Source organism: Parambassis ranga, chromosome 12, assembly GCF_900634625.1.
Source record: "Parambassis ranga chromosome 12, fParRan2.1, whole genome shotgun sequence".
Lineage (NCBI taxonomy): Eukaryota > Metazoa > Chordata > Actinopteri > Ambassidae > Parambassis > Parambassis ranga.
The window spans coordinates 893,764-918,538 of NC_041032.1; the positions used below are offsets into that span (position 1 = coordinate 893,764).

General features: G+C 39.4%; 4 protein-coding genes across 5 annotated transcripts in view; 2 read left to right on the forward strand and 2 right to left on the reverse strand.

Annotated features, from left to right (window-relative positions):
- Positions 1–253: 253 nt before the first annotated feature.
- rassf6 (Ras association domain family member 6) lies at positions 254–8,331 on the forward strand. 2 transcript variants are annotated; one of them, XM_028418580.1, is made up of 12 exons: positions 254–392; positions 3,747–3,860; positions 4,695–4,766; positions 4,842–4,920; positions 5,002–5,162; positions 6,469–6,563; positions 6,658–6,851; positions 6,936–7,037; positions 7,137–7,188; positions 7,289–7,407; positions 7,742–7,839; positions 7,991–8,331. In XM_028418580.1, exons 3-12 carry the CDS (start codon positions 4,708–4,710, stop codon positions 8,064–8,066), a joined length of 1,035 nt encoding a protein of 344 aa, XP_028274381.1. In that variant the 5' UTR covers positions 254–392; positions 3,747–3,860; positions 4,695–4,707; the 3' UTR covers positions 8,067–8,331. The 2 variants fall into 2 exon arrangements, with proteins under 2 accessions (XP_028274381.1, XP_028274380.1); XM_028418579.1 differs by having other exon boundaries at positions 260–407.
- Positions 8,332–9,829: 1,498 nt separating this feature from the next.
- On the reverse strand, positions 9,830–11,958 carry LOC114444159 (L-cystatin). The gene is made up of 5 exons (XM_028418581.1): positions 11,854–11,958; positions 11,615–11,754; positions 10,308–10,459; positions 10,108–10,209; positions 9,830–10,030 (listed from the first exon to the last, which is right to left on the reverse strand). The coding sequence occupies exons 2-5, from the start codon at positions 11,700–11,702 to the stop codon at positions 9,935–9,937; spliced, it is 438 nt and encodes a 145-aa protein (XP_028274382.1). The 5' UTR covers positions 11,703–11,754; positions 11,854–11,958; the 3' UTR covers positions 9,830–9,934.
- A 607-nt stretch (positions 11,959–12,565) lies between these two features.
- Positions 12,566–13,939, reverse strand: LOC114444002 (L-cystatin-like). Its single transcript, XM_028418396.1, has 4 exons — positions 13,791–13,939; positions 13,065–13,216; positions 12,865–12,966; positions 12,566–12,728 (listed from the first exon to the last, which is right to left on the reverse strand). Exons 1-4 carry the CDS (start codon positions 13,876–13,878, stop codon positions 12,648–12,650), a joined length of 423 nt encoding a protein of 140 aa, XP_028274197.1. The 5' UTR covers positions 13,879–13,939; the 3' UTR covers positions 12,566–12,647.
- A 4,172-nt stretch (positions 13,940–18,111) lies between these two features.
- il11ra (interleukin 11 receptor subunit alpha) overlaps positions 18,112–24,775 on the forward strand; it is a 36,478-nt gene continuing 29,814 nt past the window's right edge. The window contains exon 1 of the mRNA XM_028418188.1: positions 18,112–18,243. The gene's annotated coding sequence lies outside the window, so the exon portion shown is untranslated. The remainder of the gene's footprint in view (positions 18,244–24,775) is intronic.

Consider the following 24,775-nt stretch of genomic DNA (forward strand, 5'->3'; position numbering starts at 1 on the left):
TTACGTCATCCTGTATATTGTTTGGCACATTGAAACTCAATGCACTTTGCATTTACTACAGACTGAAAAGTCAGTGCTGTTTTTGATATTTCATACACAATAACCATTGACATCATCACTCTGTCTGTCTCTTACACACAAACACACACAAAGACACACTCACCCTGAAGTCGAGTCATATCTGGTGTCAGTCAGCCACTCCCTCTCAGCACTGTCTCAACGTGTTCTGTAATAATTAACCAGCTGCCGTGGTGTGCTACACGGGCTCACCTCCTATACCACATGCACTGTACTATGAACCTCTGAGAACAAACACACACACTATGCACACACAAGATTTCAAACATGGAGTGAACCTGCGACGTGTGTCAGACGAATAAAAGGCTGGCCAGGTAGGAACACCTACTGTGAGTGATCTTTAATTCCTCTTTCACTTTGATAAAGTTAGAGTTACATTTGTGAGGACACTTCCCATTGAGAACAATTTTAAACATGTAAAAGTGTTCATGATTTTGGTACTTTATGAATGTAAACAGACAGTAAACAACTTTATTTGTTTCCTAACTGCGAGAGTTAGAAGTTACAAACCAGTATGTATCATAACAGTAATACATACATAAATGTATGAATACATGAGTAAAGGTAAATACTTTTATCTAAATTATAACAGGTCAACAGGTGGCACCACAATAAAGTGTTATTAGTATAAGGTCAAATCTAGGCGACTGAGAAAGTGTCACTCATGAGGAACAAAAGAAAGAGATGGAGAATCGGGTTAGTAGGTATACATGAAGGCAGTGAGACGAGGATCTGGGTGTGTCATCGTGCTTTTTTCCCGCTGGCTAGGTTTTTTTTGTGTGAATCACAGCTGACAGTAAAAAGAACAGGTTGTATATATATATGCTGCACACTGTGTTCCACCTCCAGATAAAATTACCTCTATTACCCCTATGTGAAATGGAACAGTCCAACGCAGCTCATGAATATAAGGAAATGGATCAAATGCACGTGGGAACACTCACACACACATGGAAACACACAGGTCTGATGAATTGGCTGCAGGATACCTTAAAGCCTGCGTGTTGAGGCTCGAAAAACATACATGAAGTGCACCCACTTGTTCAAGTCAGGGACAGAATCTGTGTGAGGACTTGGACATGCCCACGGTGCACCAAATGCAGCATCATAAATCTTAGTTTGCATTGATGTGGCTCTTTAAATCTTTTTAAAACACTGTTAACCCTCATGCATTGTTCGCAAACACTACCCTAATGTGTTGTTCGGGGACAAAAACGTCCCCTAACTTTAACGGTTTTAAAAATATATTAGATAAATATATTTTTGAATTTTTTTGCATAGACCTTTTCATTAACTTCAGTTCTAATCAACAGTAGTGAAAAAATCATTTTCCCCCAGGATTTTAACCCTTTATTCACCAATTTTATAAGGGGTGGTGCTGAAGATTGAAAAAAAAACACACAAAATGGCTCATTTTTAATAGAAAAGGTGAATGTGGACTGGATTCTTTTGAACCTTTATTACAGTCTTGGTCATGTCAAACATCAGTAAAAAAATTGACTTTATTGCATTATTAGTTTTTGCACAGCACTGGATTTTCTTTTTTTCTCCCATTTTGTCCCATAGACTTACATTATAAACACACTTTTTTTGACTGCACAGCCATGGCACTACATAATCATGCATTCTTGATTGTTGGTGGTTTACCCTGTTGGTAGGAGGTAAAATTTGTGATTTTTACAGTTAACAACTTAATTACCATATTAACCCTTTACCTGCAGGCCTGTGCTCATGTAGTGTAGTTTCTGGCTTGTATATGGAGTTATAGGGAGTATTTTAGCACATAATTGTGTGTCTACACACTGTGTGTGTATGTTAGAGAGGAAGAGAGCCATTTGCACACTGATCTTGTTGTCTGTGAGTACACACAACCACAGAGTCTTCATAGTAAACAAAAACAAAGAAAGTGTTGCTATGCACGTGTGGCCCTTTGATGTCTACAGGTGCAGACTAAACAAAACAAAAAGGCAAGTGGTCTTACATGTGACCTTGTGGTCATTTGATGGTGAGAAGAGCAGAAAGCAACATGAAGAGAGGATTCACTTGTGCACAATCTCTGGAAATGATTGTGCAGCCTGGCTCTATGAAGGGCCAGGCTGTGAAGCTGTGAAGGCTGCACAAGTAGATCCGTCACTTGTTCACAAGCGAATCCTTCATTCGTTCACAAGTGAATCCTTCACTCATGCACAGGTGAATCCTCTCTTCATGCTGCTTGCTGCTCTTGTCACCATTAAATGACCAGGAGGATGCATGCAAGTCCACTAGTGTTTTTGTTTTGTTTAGTCTGAACCTCTCAGCATCAAAGGGCCCGGCACTTACTTTTAGGGCTGCAACAAATTTACTTTACTTTACTTTACTAAACTACTTTTAATACTAATTTTAGTAGGGGACTAAACTGTAGATTAGATTTGGTTAGTCAATGATTATTTATTATGTTATCAAGTTATCTATCTATGGTGTCTATTTAGTAACATGCACATGTACGTATGGTCGTGTGGAGCGCAACACACCATGGAAAAGGGGCACTTAGACCTCACTTAGACTAATTCAGTGATCTCAACTGAGACACTAACCTAAAAGTAAAGTCACTCTACTGGAGGACGTGTTTTCCGAAAGCTAAAAAAAAAAAAAAAACAGCTATTTTACCCATCCACAACTTCAGACGCCAGAACTCCTGGATGTTTTCATTTTACATGCTTATGCATTGCCGTTGTACGTCTGAATTAGGTACACTTCACTTACTTAGTAACTTTATTTTCCTGACTTTCCTTCCCTGACAGTGTGCAAATGGCTCTCTTCCTCTCTAACATACACACACAGTGTGTAGACACACAATTATGTGCTAAAATACTCCCTATAACTCCATATACTTAAGCCAGAAACTACACTACATGAGCACAGGCCTGCAGGTAAAGGGTTAATATGGTAATTAAGTTGTTAACTGTAAAAATCACAAATGTTACCTCCTACCAACAGGGTAAACCACCAACAATCAAGAATGCATGATTATTTAGTGCCATGGCTGTGCAGTCAAAAAAAGTGTGTTTATAATGTAAGTCTATGGGACAAAATGGGAGAAAAAAAGAAAATCCAGTGCTGTGCAAAAACTAATAATGCAATAAAGTCAATTTTTTTACTGATGTTTGACATGACCAAGACTATAATAAAGGTTAAAAAGAATCCAGTCCACATTCACCTTTTCTATTAAAAATGAGCCATTTTGTGTGTTTTTTTTTCAATTTTCAGCACCACCCCTTATAAAATTGGTGATTAAAGGGTTAAAATCCTGGGGGAAAATGATTTTTTCACTACTGTTGATTAGAACTGAAGTTAATTAAAAGGTCTATGCAAAAAAATTTCAAAAAAATATTTATCTAATATATTTTTAAAACCGTTAAAGTTAGGGGACGTTTTTGTCCCCGAACAACACATTAGGGGGTAAAATTTGCCCACAGTGTACCGTTGACCTATGAAAAATTTTAAAATCATATTAACAAAATTTATGTAAAATTAAGCTTATTGAGGAAAAATGATTCAATTTGTCCACATATTGACAAAGTTATGGCCAAAATAAACAGAAAAATTTCTCTCAGAGGACAAAAATGTCCCGAACAACGCATGAGGGTTAAACAAGTATGACTGACGTCATTTTCGTATTGCATTTTCAGACTCAAACACACTACTGGAAGCCATTGTGTACACCCAGGATGTCCAACTGAGCAAGTCCTAAACGGTGCTTGGCTGCGGTCTTGCCTTTGAATTGATCTTCAGAGCTGAATAAGGTAAGCAAGCTGTAAGAAACGTGTCCTGTCTCCTTGTTCTTGGGCTGGGCAGGAAATAAACATAAAAAAATAATGCTGCTGCAGCTCCTTGTACAGCGAAATCACAGCTTTGGATTCGCAACAAGAGAGAACTGTCAGTCAGAAAGGGGAGTGGTGAGCCTGCTGAAAGGGACAACTGCTGAATACTTCAAATATTTCTTACCACCAAACAGGCTGAGGCAGAGAGAGAGTCTACAGGGGTGAAAGACCTGGACAAACAAGACTGACTGCCTCTAACATTCCCTGTAATTCATAGAAAAACAAAGAAAAAGATATGAAAAAAAATCGCAGCATGGATGTTCCAACAGTCCCTGTTCACAGTCACAGGCTCTGACCGAAGAATAAACAAGAGCTTGGGTCTACACTGTCATCACTGGTTACTGGGTGGAGCACTGTTATTAAATCTCTTAGAGACAGGCACACAAAAAAAGAAAGAAAGTGAAAGAGTAAAGGCATGGGTGGAAGAGAAAAGAGAGAGAGGGATAAATATAACACAAAAACTTCAGAGAGAGAGAGAGACAGAGGCTGGAAAGATATATTTAAAGCACAGAAGAAGAAAGAGGCAGTGACAAAGAAACACAAGAGAGCTCTAGATTTGCCGTTAGAGAAGGTAAGGCTTTTTTTCTTTTTGAAGACATGACACATAACATTGGTTGTAAAAGTGCAGTGTGGTTCAGTGGAAGTCCAGGGTTAAAGTTGAGCCGGTGAACACTCACTGCCATGTACTGGGTGAGAATAGCAGCGACAAACTCTAGTCTTCTTTGTTGTTGATTTCTTTTGTTGTTGTCTACGTAGAAGCTGACCAGAGATGAATGAAGCAGCTCTGCTCCCAGTCGTCCAGGCAGGCAATGGGAGGATACTGTCCAGGTGGAGTAAACTCCTCTGCATTTGTTTATCCTCTCAAATTCACTTGTGTTATGTTGTGTATTATATTCATTGCAGATCAGAGTTTCTCTTACTGATGAATACCTACAACTGCTTCCTGAAGGACCAGACTCAGCTGCACCTCAGTTACACTCAGGTATGCGGTTCACCTTGTGTTGTGTTTGTTCCTATCATCTATGAATTATACACAACACAGGTTCTTGTGTCCTTGTGACAGGGAGGTGATAGAGAGGTGGTTGTTGAAGGTTTCCTGAACATCTCCTGGGGAGTACGGAGACCCATCAGGCTGAAAATACAAGACGACAAGCAGATGCTTCCCTTTGCTCCTCTGACCTCACCTGATCCCAGCAGTCCAGTCAGCCCACTGGAAAACAAAAGGTGGATTTCACACTTACTATAACTGGGAATATTACAAAGCAGTGTAAAATGAGTGGAGCTAATATATAGCTGAGAAATTTCAAGCTAAGATTAACATGTGTAAAGCATCCTTTACATGTTTTATGTAGTGAAATGTAATCACATTTGATATTCTGTAAGGGGAAATCACTCATTTTTTACTAGCATCACATCTCTGTTCAAACATATACTCATCTATTCTCCAGATCAGTCCATCTGAGACAGGCCTTCCTGTCTCAAGCAAATCCCAGAGCAGGTTTTAAATAATGATCCTACCAGTGAGTGGTTTATATTTCAGGGCCTTTGCCTTACAGCCAGGGTACATCCCTACCAAGTGCTCGAACTCCCTCACCGGGCTCCTCTCATTATGGGAAAGTGCGAAATTTTTACATTTCTAATGCGATCTGAAAGCCAGAACCTAAAATAGCTACTAGAGCCATATCAAGCACTCTTGATTCCTCCAACATCACAACGACCTTGTGGTAGCTCTAAATTTCAGTGTGGGTGTGAGTGAGGACATGCATGGATTTTAGACTAATAAATCCCTGTTGGAATTGTGTTTATTTTCCCTGTGAAATAATGACCTAATTTAATGTATTCTTTCATGCAGACTGACAGCCAGCACAAAATCCTTTCCTTGTTTTTAACAATAACCTTAACCATGTGTGTTTTAATGCCTAACCCCAAACAAGATGAAGGTGATAATTCTAACAGTCATGGAGCGTCTCACTAAAGTACAGCTACAGGGACATAGGCTGGACATGACCCTGGGACTCCTGGGGGAAAGTCTGCTGTGGGTTAGAGCTGTCCACAGCACCTCTAGTGAAACTTTGTGCCATGAAAGAAAGTGGACACTTCATGTCAGTGTGTGTGAAACAATACACACACTATTTCATGAAATGAGATGACACTATGTTGGTGTGTGAGTGTGAATTGACGTCTCTGTGTTACCTTGCCTTTCACTCAGGGACAAGCTAGGATAATCTCCACCCCACGTAAACCTAGATCAAAGTGGGTAAAAGAAATGCATGGATGCATAGGCGACCTTATCCTTTAATCAAATTTTGATGCCTTCCTCAATCTAATTATTAAAATTTGTAGGCAAATAGGTAAATGTGGTATTTGGACAAATGGAAGTGACCTGACTCATCAGTGCAGACTGGACTCTTTTAGGTTAGGATTGAGGTTCTACACACAACACACAAATATATGGATGCAATCAGGACTCTGCAAGCTGTTTAATTCAACTTCCACATAGTTCTGAGACACAACCTCTGTCTCTTTGCAGGGGTATGACACGATGGGGAGAATGTGTTGACCTCCATCAGATTGATGAAATGGCTGAGACAGTACAGGACACTGTAGTCAGCAATTCTATACCAGGTTATGTCCATAAACCTCTGCATTAACCATTTAACAGCATGTTAGGTCTACATAGACACTTTCAATTCGGTATTTTGCCTGTGTGTTTGCGCAGCTGTTTATGAGACCAGCACGCTGCGCCCAACGAGGCAGAAGAACCCAGAGCTGGAGGCGGAGTCTAACCTGTTTCGCTGTATGAGCGACGCCTCTTTGGTAAAAAGGCGGAAAGGCAGAGGAAAGACAGCAGCACAGAGAGAGGAAGAAAGACAGCATCGCTTTTCCATTAATGGGCACTTTTACAACTATAAAGCAAGTTTCTTTTTTTCTTTTTAAAATTCCATCATCATAAATCTAGCTTTTGTCTCCTCCCTAATCTCTTATTCTCTCCTACAGACGTCTATATTCACTCCATCCTACGGTACACCAACTAAAGTTCGTATCTCCAGCAGAATGACGACAAACCAAGTGATCGAACAGCTACTACACAAGTTCAAGGTGAATTTGGTGCATGAGACTGCAAAAAAGGGATCTTCATGAGAAATGTCCCTCATACAGTATTCTTCTGCTCCCTTAAATAGTTTGTTCTCCCTACAGATAGAGAATGACCCACAGGAGTTTGCTCTGTACTGTGTTCACCAGAGTGGAGGTAGGGTTGATCAGTTACACACACAACACGACAAGTTTAACAATTAAACATGTCAGAAAGAAGGTATTGCACACTGTTGTGGCTGTGCTGTTTTACCCAGAAAAGAAGAAACTGAGTAACAGAGACCAACCGCTGTGGGAGCGCATACTACAGGGGCCCTCAGATGACATCATGAAGATCTTTCTGATGGACATGGATGAAGAAGAGGTCACCAATGATGTGAGTGTGATCTCCAAATATGTTCGAAACGCAGACAGTGCTTATGATCTGAGCTGTGGAATATGCTTCTTTGATGAACTGCTCTAGCTTGCAGGTTTAGTGGGCCCCCAGCACAGGAATAAAAAGGTGTGATCTACAGGGGAGCATCATATCAGAGAAGAAGAAGAAACCGATCAGAGTGCAGAATCTGCACTTCTTTCATACAGAATAATGTTCACATATAGAGAAATGTGCAAACAGTATGTTGTATTATTAATTTCCCCATTGTGGGACTAATAAAGGTTTCTTAATCTTAATCGTAATTGTTCTTTTTGCATATTTGTTTCCTCTGTAGGTAGCACAGTATCTGAACTTGGAACTTCCAATCCTGAAGCAGATTTTACTGAAACTAGGAGAGGAGGAGAACAGAGAGATACAAAGGGTCATGACCAAGTAAGTATATAATCATCCTTGCTTTTTGTCAGTGGTAAAAATAACTCAAACTGTAATCATATGAGAAGTTCAGAATCACTTAAGACATGTAGTACCTCCTCAAGACCACATGGTGGCACCAAGAATTAAATTCCTTTTAAACTTGTGTCAGGTACCATCACCAGCACAGGCTCCTGTCCCATATGCTGAGCTGTAAGATGTCACCTCACATTGAGACCAGTGTCTAACAACTGCTGAAACAAGATTTAGCAGAGCAACACCTGACAGATGTACACATTTTTTTAACTTTCTTAACCATCACAAGCTGCAAAATGAGCTGTGAAGATCTTGTTGTCTTTACAAACACTATCAAAACACATGGTACTGTTCTAAGTCTTACAAATGGATATACAGTTTTCATCCAGTTTATTTTAAATTGTCTTAAACTGTAAAATATAAGATGCTTTAAATAACGTGTAATGTGTATTAAAACTAAATGTGGGACCAGCATGATCATCTGTGTTTTCTCTTTGTTGTGCCACTGCATTTGTGGGAAGTTACCTTGTTGTTGAAAGTCTCTTGCGACCTTTAAGGTATGTGTGTGTGTTGCACATATGCATGACTGAGTTCTGTTTTGAAAGTGCAACACCACCTTTGTATGTTCTGATTGCATGTACAAGTAAAAGGGACTGAAAGATTTAGCCAGGCCGGAGCAAATAATCTCCACATTAAGTTAGTGTGTAATGTTCTGCACGGATACAAAGATATGATGTCATATGATGCATGGAGACAGAGAGAAGGAGGAAACTGCTTACAGGCAGAAACAGTCATCCTAATAGTAAAATAATGATGTAGGATAAAGTGAGCTGTGCTGTTTAGTGGCAACGGTTTTACAGTCACTGCCAGCCCCAGCAGACAGCCATCACCAAGCAGTGAGTCCAACTTTCCTCTGACATGACAACGAACCAAATGAGAATAAATAGAACATGGTTCTTTTACAGAAGTTGCTTTGTGGTGTCTTTTAAGACGCCCAGACTTGTAGGCGTTTAATGTGGAACAGATCCACAGATGTATGTATGTTGATCTCCAACCGAACAGAAAAGTCAGTCTAATTCAATTGCAACTGAGCTTTGAAACTAAAAATCCAAAATAGATTCTTCAAGACGAAGATGTTAAGTTCACAACAGGAGAAGCAAAGTCAACATTTTCACGCCATATGAAACCTTTGGGTGTGAAGCAGTGCCTTCAGTACTGTATGTTGGCTTGTGTGTACTTAGGTAATGTAAACGTGTCAGTTAAATGATTAAAGTAAGGAAAAAGGGCCATAGTTCTGATGCAGCGTCTATATGTCACTATCCCTACCACTGTAAATGTAGCATTATTATCTTATATTTTTAACACCAAGCATTTGAAAAGGTTTAGGGAGTTGACAGCTGGAGTATAAGCTAGATTTTTAACATTTGCTCATAGGATTTATTGGCTTTAAAGTTAGGGTAGAATTTTTTAAAAACTCATTGAGAGTCAGCCAGATTTCCAAAGTAAACACACGCCCCTTTCTCTCGGCCTACTCCATCACTAGGATCAAGGCTGAAGCTACATTTCCGCTGTGCTGTGCTGTGCTGGCCATGCTGCAGGGCCTTTCAGCACAACATCTCTCCTTGGTGAGACAGCTTCACATTATTTTACAACCATTTAACTTACAGTCAAACAATACAAAATGCATGATTTACTTTGTGTTTCTGTAGATACAGGGAGGTAAACCTAATCATATTCACCCAAGCTAGTCACAGATGTGTCAACTCTTAATTGAAAGATATTTATAGAAAATGATTATTTATATGTTTTTTCAGACAAATGAAGAAAACAAGTCTTTTCCCCTGCAACTCTGCAATTTTCTCCAAATCATAAAAAAATAATAAATCGCTTTAAAAAATGTATAAAACACAAAAAATCTCCATCTTGTTTAGTTTTTCCAAATTTTATTTGATTTGTTCATTTTCTACTAGCCCACACATCCATTACATAATCCATATTAAATCAGGTGAAAAACATTCGTTTTTTAAAAAGATCTATTGTTGGAAATAAGCTGTAAAGATATAAAAACCTTGTTAAAAATTTAAATCCCTGTCACATGTTTCATGCACTTCTGGCTCTGCAGCTCATGCTTGTTGTTGCGAGGGTTGAATGTCACGTGAAAGCGGCACTTCATTTGCTGTTGGAAGGAAAATTGAGAATTAAAAATAAAGACAAAGAAGAAGTTTCAACTAGAGATGTGTGTCTTTTCCTTACCCTTTTCTCCAGACTGCAGCTGTTCAGGTCATGGTTTTCAGACCTAAGACACTTAGTTTTTCCCAGGACTGTGTCAATCTTAAAGTTGATCATGTTGGTGGCCTAAAGCAAACAGAGGATAGAACAGAGGACAGAACAGTTAGCTGTGACACTGTGATAGGATTATCATAAGCAGTGGAACCGATGGTGATGACTCTAACCTGAGACTGAGCACTGGTCACTGAGACCAGTTTGAACATCTTCTTGCTCTTGGAGTGTGTGTTGAACATCTGCACGGCGTATTGAGCTGCCTCCTGAACCTCCTTTGATTCAGGATTCCTCTCAAACCAGCCTCCCAGAAGAGGCACATTTTCTGAAAAAGAAATGAAACACAGAAACTTGTGTAAATGCTGAGTACATTCAATACCTCATTGGTTAGTGAGAAAAAAAGACCAAAGCAAAGTGGAGTAAGACTTCCACAGCCAGACCATGTGAGCCTCTTTCCCAACCTTAAAGCTTTGGTTGTCTGACAGAGCTTTTCCAGGGAAATAGAAACACAATGTAAAGTTTGGATGCAGGTCTTACACCCTGGGTGGTCAGTCAGTCCTTATGCTCAAAGCATCACACTCACTGTACAGTAAGGGCTGTAGTCCTGATTGTGCTGCCATCTGGATATTCCTACATGTTCTAACATGATTAACTTACATTTGCTTGCCTGTCCTCTGTTACAATGACATTAATTACACTGCTAATACATATGTATGACCAATGACTATAGAGTCAACATCACTACAAGTCTGTGTCCTGTGGGAAAACAATAAGGGTGTCATATGGTAATTATCTATGTCTTCTTTTCAATGTTCCATCATACTCAAACTTCCAGGCTATCCTTAAATGATATCCTCACTGTAGATTTTCCTTCATTCTATATTGGTACTGAATGTCTGATGGATTTTTTTATTATTCCGAACACTCCTAAACCAAACTCCATTCAGCCAAATTAAATGGAACTGATGACTATCTGACGTCTGGGTCAGCAAAAGATTCTGACTCACTGTATCCAGCCAGACTGGAGCATGCAGTCACCCTCTACAGACTGAGAACATAAACACACAACTTATTTTTCCAAGCAATCAGAGCAAATGTGACTTTCACGATCTCACTCTTCATTATTTTTCATTATTTTGTACACTTTCTGATTACGTGTGTCTTTTAGTTTTCCAGTTCTGCTTTCTCTGGGAGTTCCTTGACATCTAATTATGCCATCATATTATTCTTTTATGTCACAGCTCATATATAAAGCCTTTTACAATGTGACGAATGTTTGATCAGTTTCTAGCTTGTTAGTCATCATTTTGACTCATCTAAGCTGCCGTCATGGTTGCAGTTGTGTTGTTTCACTCCTTTTGTTTGTGTTCTCTTAGTTAATTGTACAGTACTGTGCCAATATATGTATAAAGACAAAGATAAAAATTTGTGCTCTTCTTTTATGTTTCTTATTCTTCCTTAACATCAAATCACTACTTACTGGTGGTGATGATTTCCTTCACAGGCTCATCTCCCATGCACAGCTGGCCCAGCGACAGACACAACAGCACTGACAATGGAAGAGACATCTTCACTTTCGAAATGTTGGAGTCCAAGAAAAAAAAGCTGATGTATCCAAGTCTACAAAAAAGCAGTGACACGAGAAGAAAAACAGTTACAGGAAAAAAGTGTCAAAATATGAAACATAGAAATACAAAGGAAAAAATGGTCTTAATTTACCTTTGAGTGGCTTAAAAATCCAAGCGTTACAGTGAGCCTCAGTGGGACAGTGAGCTAAATATAGCAGAGAGGAGCGGGGCAGCACTAGTGAGTAGCTGCAACTGTTCAGCGTTTAAGCTCTGGTATGTTTAACAAACCAGTGAAGGCCACGCCCCCCACTCACTGTCAGGCAATGACACAGTCTGTGTATTTAACAACCCTCAGCGGCTTCAGTGTGTGCGACAGAGTGTCACTATGAGAGTCATGGCAGGTGGAGGATGGGTGTGTTTTTGTGTGTGTGTGCTGGTGTGTCAGTGTTCTTTGTGAGTTTGCATTCATGTGTGTTATGTGGGTGTGTGGTCTTTCAATGCTTTTGCATGCTTACACACTGATGCTGCACTAATATTCATCATTGGGAGCAAAATGGGACTGTCTGTGCTTTAACTTAAGATAACTACTGTATACAAACATTGAATCCACTCCACTGTGTCTGTAATCATATCACTTCATGTGGATGAACCAGCAGCTTTTGTACAGATCTGACTGCTGTTGACATATTATTTTCAGACAAATAAATGAAGAAAGTGGGACTGAACAATTTTCTCCAAAAAATAAAAAAAATAATAAATTACTTGTAAATGTATAAAACACGTTTTTTAAAATTTTATTTGATTTGTTCATTTTCTACTAGCCACACATCCATTACATAATCCATATTAAATCAGGAGAAAAACATTCGTTTTTTAAAAAGATCTGTTGTATTGAGTAAAAAATGTGGGAATAAGCTGTAAAGCTATAAAAACCTTGTTAAAAGTTTAAATCATGCACTTCTGGCTCTGCAGCTCATGCTTGTTGTTGCGAGGGTTGAATGTCACGTGAAAGCGGCACTTCAGTTGCTGTTGGAAGGAAAATTGAGAATTAAAAATAAAGACAAAGAAGAAGTTTCAACTAGAGATGTGTGTCTTTTCCTTTCTTACTCTAACTTCTGACAATTTGGGCTAAGAGACACAAACATACAGAGGACAGATTTACCCCTTTCTCCAGACTGCAGCTGTTCAGGTCATGGTTTTTGGACCTAAGACACGTAGTTTTTCCCAGGACTGTGTCAATCTTAAAGTTGATCATGTTGGTCGCCTAAAGCAAACCGAGGACCAAACAGAGGACAGAACAGTTAGCTGTGACACTGTGATAGGATTATCATAAGCAGTGGAACCGATGGTGATGACTCTAACCTGAGACTGAGCACTGGTCACTGAGACCAGTTTGAACATCTTCTTGCTCTTGGAGTGTGTGTTGAACATCTGCACGGCGTATTGAGCTGCCTCCTGAACCTCCTTTGATTCAGGATTCCTCTCAAACCAGCCTCCCAGAAGAGGCACCTTTCCTGAAAAAGAAATGAAACACAGAAACATGTGTAAATGCTGAGTACATTCAATACCTCATTGGTTAGTGAGAAAAAAAGACCAAAGCAAAGTGGAGTAAGACTTCCACAGCCAGACCATGTGAACCTCTTTGCTACCCCCAAGCTGTAGCCCTAATTGTGCCTAACTTACATTTGCTTGCCTGTTCCCTGTGGTAGTGAGATTAATTACATTGCTAATACATATGTATGACCAATGACTACAAGTCAACATCAGTACAAGTCCCCTAGCCCCTTAAAGAGGGCTGTACAAATAATAGAAGTGGGAAAACAATAAGGGTGTCCTTTGCCATGGTAATTATCGGTGCCTTCTTTTCAAAGGTGTTCATGTTCCACAATACTTAAACTTCCAGGCCATTTTCCTTCATACAATATTGGTACTGAATTGCCGTGATGGATTTTTTTATTATTCCCAACACTCCTAAACCAAACTCCATTCAGCCAAATTTAACAAAACTTATGAGTATCTGAGCACATTAAGGAAATGTGTCTTTCTTTCATGTTTCTCATTCTCCCTAACATCCTTAACACTACTTACTGGTGGTGATGGTTTCCTTCATAGGCGTCTCTCCCATGCACAGCTGGCCCAGCGACAGACACAACAGCACTGACAATGGAAGAGACATCTTCACGATGGAAATGTTGGAGTCCAAGAAAAAAAAGCTGATGTATCCAAGTCTAAATATAGCAGAGATGAGTGGGGCACTAGTGAGTAGCTGCTGTTCAGCATTTAAACTCTGGCATGTTGAACAAACTGGTGAAGGCCACGCCCCCCACTCACTGTCTGGCAATGACACATCACATTATGTGATGATATCAACGTATTTATCAGTGGGAGCAAAAGACTGTCTGTGCTTTAACTTAAGATAACTACTGTATCTACTATAAATATTGGATCCACTTGCGCGTGTGTCTGTAATCATATCACTGCATGTGAATGAACAAGCAGCTTTTGTACAGATCTGACTGCTGTTGGCATCAGTTCCAGGTACATCAGCATCATGCACTGGGCTTTTGTTATCATGTGATAAGCCATTCGGATGGAGCTGAATAGATGCACAAACGTCAGCCACTGCACTGAGTGGAATTAACCCTTATATGGTGTTCAGGTCTGTGGGACCCGTTTCTATTTTTCATCAAAAGAAGAATGATACAGCCACAAACTGAGACTCATTGGCCTTGGCTCATTTTCTGTGATGAACATATATCGTGTAAACTGATGTAAATTAGCTCATTTTTTTCTTTCTTTTTTTTTTTACATTTACATCAAACAAAAAATAAGAACTCATTGCTAACAAAGGTCAAGGGCAAATATTAAGCATACATGCAGTTTATATTGCTTGGAATTGGGATGAAGTAAACATCTGTTAAGTATTTTAATGTAAAATTGTTTGTTTGTGTTGAATTATAAACCCCCAAAAAGCAATGGGTCCACTAGACCCATGAACACTGGCTGAGTAACCTGCTGTGCCTATACTTCCTCCCACATTCCAACGACAAGCATATTCAAGACTCTAAACTTGCTGAAGGTGTGTGTGAGCGTGAATGACTGTGTGAACATGGATAGATGGATTTCCTTATGATGTGAAGATGCCTTTTTAAGGCTCAGTGAAAGGGTTTTTGCATCTTGATCGACAACTGTCAGCAATACAACGGACGTTCTGACGCAAACACAGATAGCTGGTTAGACCATAATAGCAGCAGCTCAGAGATCCTTTGACTTTTACTCTAGCACCACCAGCAGGTAGAAATGTAAAATAACACACAACACAGCTAGAAGTATTCATGAATTTGTTAAAGGTGTGGCATCTTTTCTGCTGTATTTATGAATCCTCATTGATGACATGGATTTCCTCTCATATTGTCATGTTATATTGCAACAGGTGGCAGTGAAGACAGTGCTATGCTGTTATGGATTGACACACCAAAATAAAAGCTAAAAGTATTCTTGAATTAAACGTTGTGTTTGTGTAAGTAAGTTGTGTGTGTGTAAGTGTGTAAGTTGTGTTTAAATGTTGATAACCCCACTTTTAATTCAACAAGGAAAAAAAATAGGGTCTCACATTTTCTGCTTTAGAGCATGTGGGCCAAGAAAGAAAGGCTTAAACAATGGTGTTAGAGAAGCAACTGTTGCTGCACATCAATCTGGAAAGAGCATATGAACAGTTAATGTTGTTGACAGAACAAATAGAAGAAGACTAGTCATATGAGTCATACAGCTAAAGCATTACTTGAAGTTATTGCTGCTAAAGGTGGATCTTCAAGTGGATCTTCATAAACACATTCTTTAATTTTTGTTTATCAAAATTGTGTTTGTTGCCATGCAAGTGAAGAGGTTCCCCTTTTCTAGGAGTTTGCCTTAGTGATTTAGTACATACGTAAAACATAAAACAAGTATGTAATAAGATGCATATTTATATATCTTATATCTTGGGCCTGAATTTATGTTGATGGGTAAGATGGAGTAAGTTGGTTTGAGTTAAAAAATGAGCAAATGAGATCAAGCCATCAATGGATGAGAATTAATGAGAGGGATCAGGATCTAGACTTCAATGGCACATGTGTGTGGTTTTAAGACAATGCAGTAATATTATGGAAATGTGGCCTTGAGAAATGGAAGGATAAATGGATGAATGAATGAGCAGGTGTATACTGTACTCTCATTAGAAATATGTGGTTTACATGTGCAGGGTACATTTATGTAAGTGTGTACGTGCATCACCTTTTCTGTTGACAAACCTTTGTAATGTGTCTAAATGTCCAGTAGGGGGAAGCAACACCATATTCCCTAAAGCAACAGGTGGTTGTCAAGGCTAATTGGTGTTCTCGCAACTATTTACAGTACACACTGTGAGCCGGAATTCTAAATTTAAGATGACAGCGGTGTGCTGATGAAAGCAAGTGCTCTGTGTTAGAGCTGTGGAGTTCTTTTATAATACAGTTTGTCCCAGCCATGGAATTTATGGTTTAGTGGATATAAGTGCAATATCAAGGTTAAAAGGCAACTAACATCTAATATGTTATTAAAAATCAATTTCACATTTAAATTTGAAGCTCTCATCGAAATACTATAATAATTGTTGTCAATAATAATAATAATGAAGGTGGTTTACTTTCTTATACAATATGCTGCTTTAAAGCCTGGAGTCCAATTGCACAGAAATACAGACATGTAATAAGATAATGGGCAGATAAGTAGAATAGAAGATATGTTAGATGGTAAGATAACCACACATTAACAAAGATAGCTAAATGATCTACAACAAACCTATCAGCTCTGGGAAAGGAAGAATCCTCTACAGCAACAGATAGGCAGATGGGCCCAGATTGACAGGTCTGTTGGCTCATACACGGCAGTTGTAAGGCAGATGGACATATACAGAATCAGTCCAAATTAGAGGCTGACAGAACTATACTGATGGTTAATTAACCCTAAAATAAGAGGCAGGTGTTGGTCCAGTCCAACAATGCCCCTAACTGCTGCCTCCAAATTACAAAAGATTTGAATTAACACCACTCTTGAATAAATACAGCCTACAGCATACAGCAAATGTTACACAAGGAGAACTTTCACTGCAGACGTATTCTTAGGCAAACAGTTACACTGCATAAAAACATTTGCATAACAAATGATTGCACACACAAGCTGACATGACAGCATGCAGTGGGACGGACTGGGTCAGTCATCAGGATGATTACCGCCCTCCTGTTAATTATAAGATGTTACTCTGTAGCGCTCAGCTCCAACTAATAGGGGTGTAGGGGTTAATAAGTTGGCTGGCTGTTTGAAATGGGAAATCCCCCATTTTTCAGAGGGATAATTGATGTCAGTGTTGTGTGCTGGATGAGTGGAACAGACTCTAACTGCCACAGTTTCCATTCAAATTGTTCTTTCAGTCTGGCACTCATAAACGCTTGAGAAAAGAGCTGATTGGCTGCTTCAACTTTTAAGGAGATTTAGGCAAATTTGCTTTACAAAGTAAATAGACCCAGAGAGCCCATGTCTGGTACTCTAATGAGCTTACAATACTTTAGTAAATGTGCAGCTGCTCTGACATTCAGCTTCTACTATATGTATTATGGATGATATAAATGTATTGTGTGGATCGTTGTCATGACGTAGAATCTTTCTATGTAAGGCTCCCCAATGACGTATGTCTAAAAACACATAATATTAAACAGTGTAATGAAAACCAGTGTAACACCACTTTGTGAGGGCTCACTTTCTGTTGCATCAGTGAAGTGTTTTGTCCCGAGGTAAATTTAAACAGGGGTTTGACAACAAATGATAGATGTGTTTTTCCACCTCCATTACATTCATGAGGGAAGACAGAAGGTCACTGCAGCAGATAATGAGATGTTACCGTCGTCCAGTTTATTGCCCGCTGAAGCACAGAGCTCTGGAACCATTAATGGGTTTAATGTGTTTACGTTTACTCATCACATAACAGGTAAGCCACATAAATAAAGATTTATCTTGTGAGACAGGAACAGGGCAGTTTGTTTTACTTCCATGTGAAGTTTTAGAATATTTTTTTATTTAACAATAAAAAACTTAAATGGATTGATCATTTGATTTCTACATACAATACAATACAATTTGTCAGCTTTAATCATAACAAAAAAATTATATCATATTTTTGCTTGCTTAATAAAAATGTAATTAAAAAAGTGACAAAAACATAACGCCTGTGTCTGTTTTTCCATAGATTGCAGACCTGGGATCAGTGTACAGCTCAGCCTCCATAATCCCTTCACAGTTAGGACCCGCCCACGCAGGACGATGATTGACAGCCGGCTCCCCCAACCAGGCGTCAGCCGACACTGTCTGGCCTCGTTCCTCCCCTCCTCCCCCTCTTGTCCGACTTTGTTGCTCTCCTATCCCGCTGCCAGTCCGTCTCTTCGGGGAGCCGAAGCTCAAGTCCTCGATATTTCAACCATGGAAGACGACAGTATAATAATGCCCGTCTGACCCAGGGAGATTTTCCAAGGTAAGAGCGAAGTTTTTAACCGAGGCAGTGGGAATGAGCGGCTCGGAAGCGGCGGGTGGTGGGAGTGAAAAGTTTATCCGCCTCACTACACGGGCAGGAGGGAGCAGGGACATCTACTCCAGTGTTGTCCACAGCGGGGATGTGTCATGCTGCTAGCTTGCGCGTTGGTCCCTGTTTAGCCTGTATATGTTAGCATAAACACGTGTTGTACATTCGAATTGAAAATAAAGGACTTATAATTATTGCTGTACAGTATTCTGTCAGTTAAAGGCGTTGCTATTCTGTGCTTTATGCCTGATCATTTTCACATAAATTGAACAGAGGTTGTGTTGTTGCTTATTTTACATTAAGACCTTTAACTAGTTTTAAAAAACAGTATTTATTTTTATTTATTTATTTATATTTATAATTAACATGTCTTTTTGTATTGTTGTGGAAAATATATACAGTTTGTAAATATTTTTTTAATAAGATTTAGGCTCAATTTTTACATTTCTTTCAATAACAGTACCTGAGATCATCGACCTGTACGTGTGCTGGTCGATGACCCCACCAGCTGTGCTACCAGGTGTGCAACCTGAAGTTCCTTAGGTCTCTCAAAACCAGGATGAGTTCTTGTCCAGGTTTCTGAACTCCAGCATATGCTTGACTCAGTGAGAACCAAATACTGAGAGGCGGACTGAGAAAGATGAGAGACAGTGGGACGGGGTCTTGCTGCAGATGTGCATTCCTCTAGCCAGTGGAGTGATCAAGCCTTTAAATAGAGCTCAACAGGAATGCAAACAGACCAAGTAGAAAGATGAAGCCTGGGGGCATCTGAAGAGTAGGAGAGGGAAGGTAGGTGGTGGAAGGGATCAGAGGAACTACATGAGCTCTTCAGCACTAACTAGTTTGTTGACTGTTCTCAGTCCTTTAGAAGAAAAATCTGGGTCAAAGTTCATCACACCTCTATAGTTCGAGCCTATCAGTACACTACATTGTAGATCTCTCGTATCTGTAGAAATCCTTTGTGTGTTGCTGGCAACATTTGATTTGTTATCACAAGTTCCAACAACTTAACAGAAAGACAGATGTTTTTAGTGATTTTCTTCTTGATTGCTGTTTTATTTATGTTCTTCTAACCCTTTCAAACACTATAAAGAGAGGTTACCTAATGGTTGTTTTGTCCTAGTCAGTGCAACTATCATGGGCTCTGTGGAAAGAGGAGTCAAACTTCTACACAGCAGTATTTGTGTCACCTTCAGCATGGGTAATCCGATCAAGATGACATCTCTCAGTTTAAATACGTCTTGCTCTTGTACTCTTTCAACCACTTCACCGCTGTGAAAATAAATGTACACAGAGCAAGAAACCAAGAGACACCAGGCACCTTGCTGTTTACCTTGGGAAAGTTAGCCAACCCACGGATTAAAGTCTCTATAAAAGGAAAACTTGGGCATATTTTTGCTTTACAAATATTGTGACCAAATAAGATGAGTGGGAACAAATGTGTTCTTTGGACATATCCAAGGCATATCCAAAAGAAGAAAGGGAAGCCCAACGTGCTAGGATATCTGAGAGGGGAGAAACATCTTAATTTAAGCATGGCCTATCACTATACATATTTTGATTTAAGTCTTTGGACATCACAATAAGTGATGTTCCATTAGATACACTTTATTCAGCAATGGTGGTAAAGGTCATATTTCTTCCCTGATCTGTTCTGTCACGCTACCATCAAAATGAGTTTATTCTAAATTGAGTTGTTGAGCTGCTTTCACTGTGATCTTCTTTAAAAACAATAAAAAAGACTTTTCTTTTTCCTGCAATGGGAAAGAGTACATTCACACTCACTCCTGGGTCACATAACTAGTCAGAGATCTGTATTGTTTCCAGCTCCGATCAGCGGTCAGTATCACAACTCCTTTCATCTTAAATCTTAATCTTAAGATCTTTCATCTTAAAAGAATCTGTCAAAAGTTTCCCTCAAAGACATCCCTTAAAGTGCAGATTAACTTCATTTTCTTTACAGCCCAGTACTGGTAACCTCACCTTCAGCCACCTCATTGTAGATGGAGAAAGTTACTGTTATTCAGCTTGCCTTTTGCGTTGCCTGATTCCCTGCAGACGGCTCTCACTGGCAGCCAGTCTCTGCACTAAAGCTGGCCAAAAACCACACACACACACACACACACACACAGACCTTGACAGAAACTCATGCATGTACATATACATGAAGCGTAAGCTCAGACCATACAATGCCTTTGTGTGCACGTACTCACATAATCACACGCGCAGGGAGCTAAACGCAGTCCAAGCCTCCATACTCTTCTCCACACTCATATTTCACTAGTCACACACAGAGGGCCCACAGCAATCAACTTTAAATTAGAGAGAAAGTTGCTCCAAGAACTTGAGTGCTGCTTGCCAGGTCTGAGGCCATACTGTTCTTGGTGGTGTGTATGTGTATGGAAGAGAGAGAGACAGCTTTAAACCAGCTATGTGGGGCCTAGATTGGGGTATTTTTATTCCTCTTTGCTGTTCATGCACTTTTATCCTTTAAGGGCCTGCTCAATTGTGCATTTGAAGAGTGACTTCGCAAAGTAGCAAGGTATTTTCATCTATAACAAGATGGGCTATATTTACTTATCTTATGGCACAGTACCCTCAATGTCAAGCCGCAAGGTCAAACCACTAAAATAGGCAGTGGCCCGTTGCTTCGAGTGGTAGCTCCTGTTGAAGTCAGCTGACCAGTATGATGGTGTGTTGATAGTGAGAGTGAAAGTGTAATATTTGGCAGCTAGGAACATTTTTTTCATGTAAGAAAAAGTGAGGCCTATTCTGCGTCCTCTTCTCTTATATACGTGTCTCCCTGTGGTGTGGTTGAATGATACATAATTGTGGCTCAGAAAAGTAACCCTTTACTCTTTGATAAATGGGATGTGATGTCAAAAATCAGAATTTTGCTACATGTGTTTCAGATTGATGAGCATACTTTTACTTGTTCGATGGAAATCCAGCTTAAAAAGGGTTTGTGCTGGTTAGCCTGTATGGAGACTGTATCATTGCGTGTCTTTCTTTGTCAGCTTGTTTCACACCTTTGTGTGCAGTAACAGCAGCTGTAAGGGAAGAAGCTGCAGGCGTGTGAAGTTTCAAACCTTAATGGATCTTTTCCTAAAGAGCTTTAGTTCAAAAGTCTCTTTACTTTATTGAATCATCTATTTGTTTAATCTTTCTTAATAGTGTGTAGTTTATATATTATATATTGTATACATATATAATATATATATATATATATATCTACTGTTTGCATTATCTCCAGCACTCGTAACATTGTATAAACAATATTGTATTGCAGACTTACAGACATCAGTTTCTCATGACACTTGCGAAGATATTATTGGTTTACAAGAGGGAAGCCAGTAGATATAAAAGAAGAAGAGATGATACTTATAATTGGATCCTTTGCATACATTAGACACTTGGGGTATAATTAAGGCAATTTGCCATAAATGTGTGGAAGAAGTTTGAAATATGTGTTCATGTGAATCATTATTTAAACACAGGCCTCTAGAAATAGACAGTGGTCAGTGATCCTAACTATCTATGTCCGGTTTATTTTGTGTTCAGAGCGTTGGCTCGTATTGCTTTTGCTAGCCCCTCTTTGACATTTGTGTGTTAGGATGAGGAAAGGTTTCAGGGAAGATAAATGTTAAAGAATGTGTTTCCTTCCCATGCAAATGTGCTGTATGATCTTCAGGACCTCTACAGCCTTCAGGAAACAGTGTTTTTCATCTGGTTGTCACAAAGGAAGATAAATCCAAAATTAACTCCTGTGAAGTTGTGTAAGGTTTGATCGTGACCAGCATATCTCAAAACTTAATGACCTTGCATGTGTGAAATTTGCCGGGCACTTTTCACATCTTGCTACAGTTCTTCCAGTGAAAGCAACATCTATTAGGATAGCTGTATAAACTGTAACTATTCTGTCCAGTGCCATGTTGACTTTGAAACTAACAGAGAGGTTATTAGAACTTGGCAGAGTGTTAGTATGTGCTGAAAAAACACTCTATTGATTGCTTTAGTATAAAATTTACCTCCAAATCATGGATGGTTATTTGCCAAGCTAGCATCGAGAATACAGTGTACGGATTTACAAGGTGGGGACACAAAAATCGTATCAGCATATTGTCTTGTCTGCAACAACCCTGCAGGTGTTCGTATTTACCGTCACTGCCTTCTTAATAATGTTCTCTTTGTAAACCTGTTGTCTGACATATAATTCAAGCGGGCCTTCAGCTGAGCACATAGATCCACCAGCTTGTGTTTGAAGAGGTTCATTAATGCAGCCTCGTTGTGCTTCTCAGTGGGGATTATTTTCAGAAACAGGGAAGAGATCTGAGGCCTAAAGGAAAAGTGAGAGCTCTTATGTTTGCTCTTGTGCAGTCTAAGTTTTGTTATGGAGTGGTTCCATTACAAAACAGGTAGTCCCTAAACTCTAACCCTACCCCCCAGTGGCTTGGGTTTCCACAATGCTAAAGACATGTTGTTTTGCAAAGAGCAATCGGTAATCCCTTAAGCTCTGCCTTCAGGTACCATTTTGCCAGGTTTGGACATCTGGAATGCTGGCTTTGAACCAGAAAGGCTACAGCAATCTTAGACCATGTGTTGCTGGGATCATTCTGCTTTCAGACTTTAAAGAGATACTTTAAATTGGGAAGAATCAGTAAAGTAAATGTGCAAGCTTTGATATTTATAATGGAGAAACATATTACATTCAAGTTGTTTGACAGTCAGGTACCCAATGGTGGCAAGTGCCTGAAAGGGACATTTCCAGATGTGGATTATGTGCTTAGTCATCTGAAGCAGTTCTGTGTTTGTGTGTTTAGCTGATTTGCATTATTGAATACATTTTACCTTTTGTCAACATTGTACAGTAGGGGGAAGTCAGTCTTGAATATTCAGACCATATTATTTATCTGTTTGTGCTGCTGTTGGCATGAGATGGAAATTGTTGTAATGTTTGTATCCTTTGTAGACAAAACCATTTCTCTTATGAAGTAAAATCTAATTGAGAAAATAAACAGCAGCTATTTCTAATATAACTTTTAGATGAGTCATTATTTCCAAAAGGAGGAGCTCTCTTCCATCAGGACAACACTCCAGCCCACAGTTACATTTATTATAAGACTAGAACACTTTGACATATTTGTGATAATTTCCTCCTGTGCACTGTGATAACCAGCTCAGGCAATTTTCTGGAGCTTTTTCATTTGCAAAAAATGGTACATCCAAGACCTGGTACATCCTGCTGAATAAGTGCAGACACTAAAAGGAGGATGCTAAAAGAGGAGCTGAGATGCTTGGTACAAACTTCTTTCACTCTTTGTGTTCTTTTGGACAAGCTTTGCAGCTTAATAAATGAGTCAGTGGGAGGTCTGTGTTTTAAAAATGTCAAGTATGTGATTCAGTCCAGTTGGAAGAGGGACCACGTTGTCTTTATGCTGCACAAAGGTGACTATTTTTACTCATCTGATCATACATAATTCATAGACTTGTCAGTTTAAATTATGTGACAGTTGGTGATGAATGTGTGTTGTGATTATGTGATTCTGCTGGAGTGCCTGTGGTAAATATGTAAGAACCTGCTCCAATGTTTAACACACATCCCTTGTTATTGTTTCTCTTTTCTCCTCTCAGTTTAGTGTCTCTCTCTCCCAGGTCTTGCTCGCTCCTCTCCTCATTCATCTCTCTTTACCTCTGTCTCTTGCCTGTTGTCTGCTACCCTTGCTTTCTCTCACTTCCTGCCTGTGCTCTGTTTGTTGTCTTCATGGAGCGTTAGCAGCCTTAAAGGAGGATAAATGGGTGTTATCGAGCATGGTGATCATATCTGATTTGGCAGGCAGGTGGCAGAAACAGAGCTGAAGCTAAGACTACCGTAGTAATGCTTCTTAGGTGATGTCCTCACTGCGGATGGAATTGCCACACTATATATTTTCTTCTGATGACATTGAAATCAAGATTAGTTTATCATTTACTGCAACTTGTTGAATAGGTGTCATGATACACATTTCTGTTGAGTATAGGACTAGACTCACTTCACATTGGCTGTGCTAATACTGTTTTTTGCTACAAAGCATAGTACATGGTATTTTTCACCACCAAAAAAGATGGTAGGTGCTGTAAAGTTCTTAGATGCTCTTGGACCTAACGATGTCAGCCAGTGCTCAAAAGCTATATCAACTAGTGCTTTTGAGAACTGTAGCTATGGGACATCTGAATCATGTCTCAGTTTTGAGCCGAACGTTTATCAGAGTTGGTTTAACATAGCATTGACTGCAGGCTGTTGATTTTTTTTTTAATCTTTTGAGGACAGTTTTATAGCTTGTGCCAGGGTTGGTTGCAGTGAGTCAGGCAGGCAATGTTGACAACAGTGCATTTCAAAAACAGTGCTCATTGCTTTAAAGAATGTTTGGCAAGAAATGACCTTCAATCGAGAGTTGATAGATGCAATAAATGATCCTTAGCCCTAATGCATGGCATTAAGCACATC

Excerpts from the sequence above, each read along its gene's own strand:
- rassf6 (XM_028418580.1), top strand. The coding sequence starts at position 4,708 with ATGAATGAAGCAGCTCTGCTCCCAGTCGTCCAGGCAGGCAATGGGAGG. Across the intron at positions 5,163-6,468 it reads AGCCCACTGGAAAACAAAAG|GGGTATGACACGATGGGGAG; the intron begins GTGGATTTCACA and ends GTCTCTTTGCAG. Across the intron at positions 7,408-7,741 it reads AAGAAGAGGTCACCAATGAT|GTAGCACAGTATCTGAACTT; the intron begins GTGAGTGTGATC and ends TTTCCTCTGTAG.
- LOC114444159 (XM_028418581.1), bottom strand. The coding sequence starts at position 11,702 with ATGTCTCTTCCATTGTCAGTGCTGTTGTGTCTGTCGCTGGGCCAGCTG. Across the intron at positions 10,460-11,614 it reads GAAGGAAATCATCACCACCA|AAAATGTGCCTCTTCTGGGA; the intron begins GTAAGTAGTGAT and ends TTTCTTTTTCAG. Across the intron at positions 10,031-10,107 it reads GCTGCAGTCTGGAGAAAAGG|CAAATGAAGTGCCGCTTTCA; the intron begins GTAAGGAAAAGA and ends TCCTTCCAACAG.
- LOC114444002 (XM_028418396.1), bottom strand. The coding sequence starts at position 13,878 with ATGTCTCTTCCATTGTCAGTGCTGTTGTGTCTGTCGCTGGGCCAGCTG. Across the intron at positions 12,967-13,064 it reads TGACCAGTGCTCAGTCTCAG|GCGACCAACATGATCAACTT; the intron begins GTTAGAGTCATC and ends GGTTTGCTTTAG. Across the intron at positions 12,729-12,864 it reads GCTGCAGTCTGGAGAAAGGG|CAACTGAAGTGCCGCTTTCA; the intron begins GTAAATCTGTCC and ends TCCTTCCAACAG.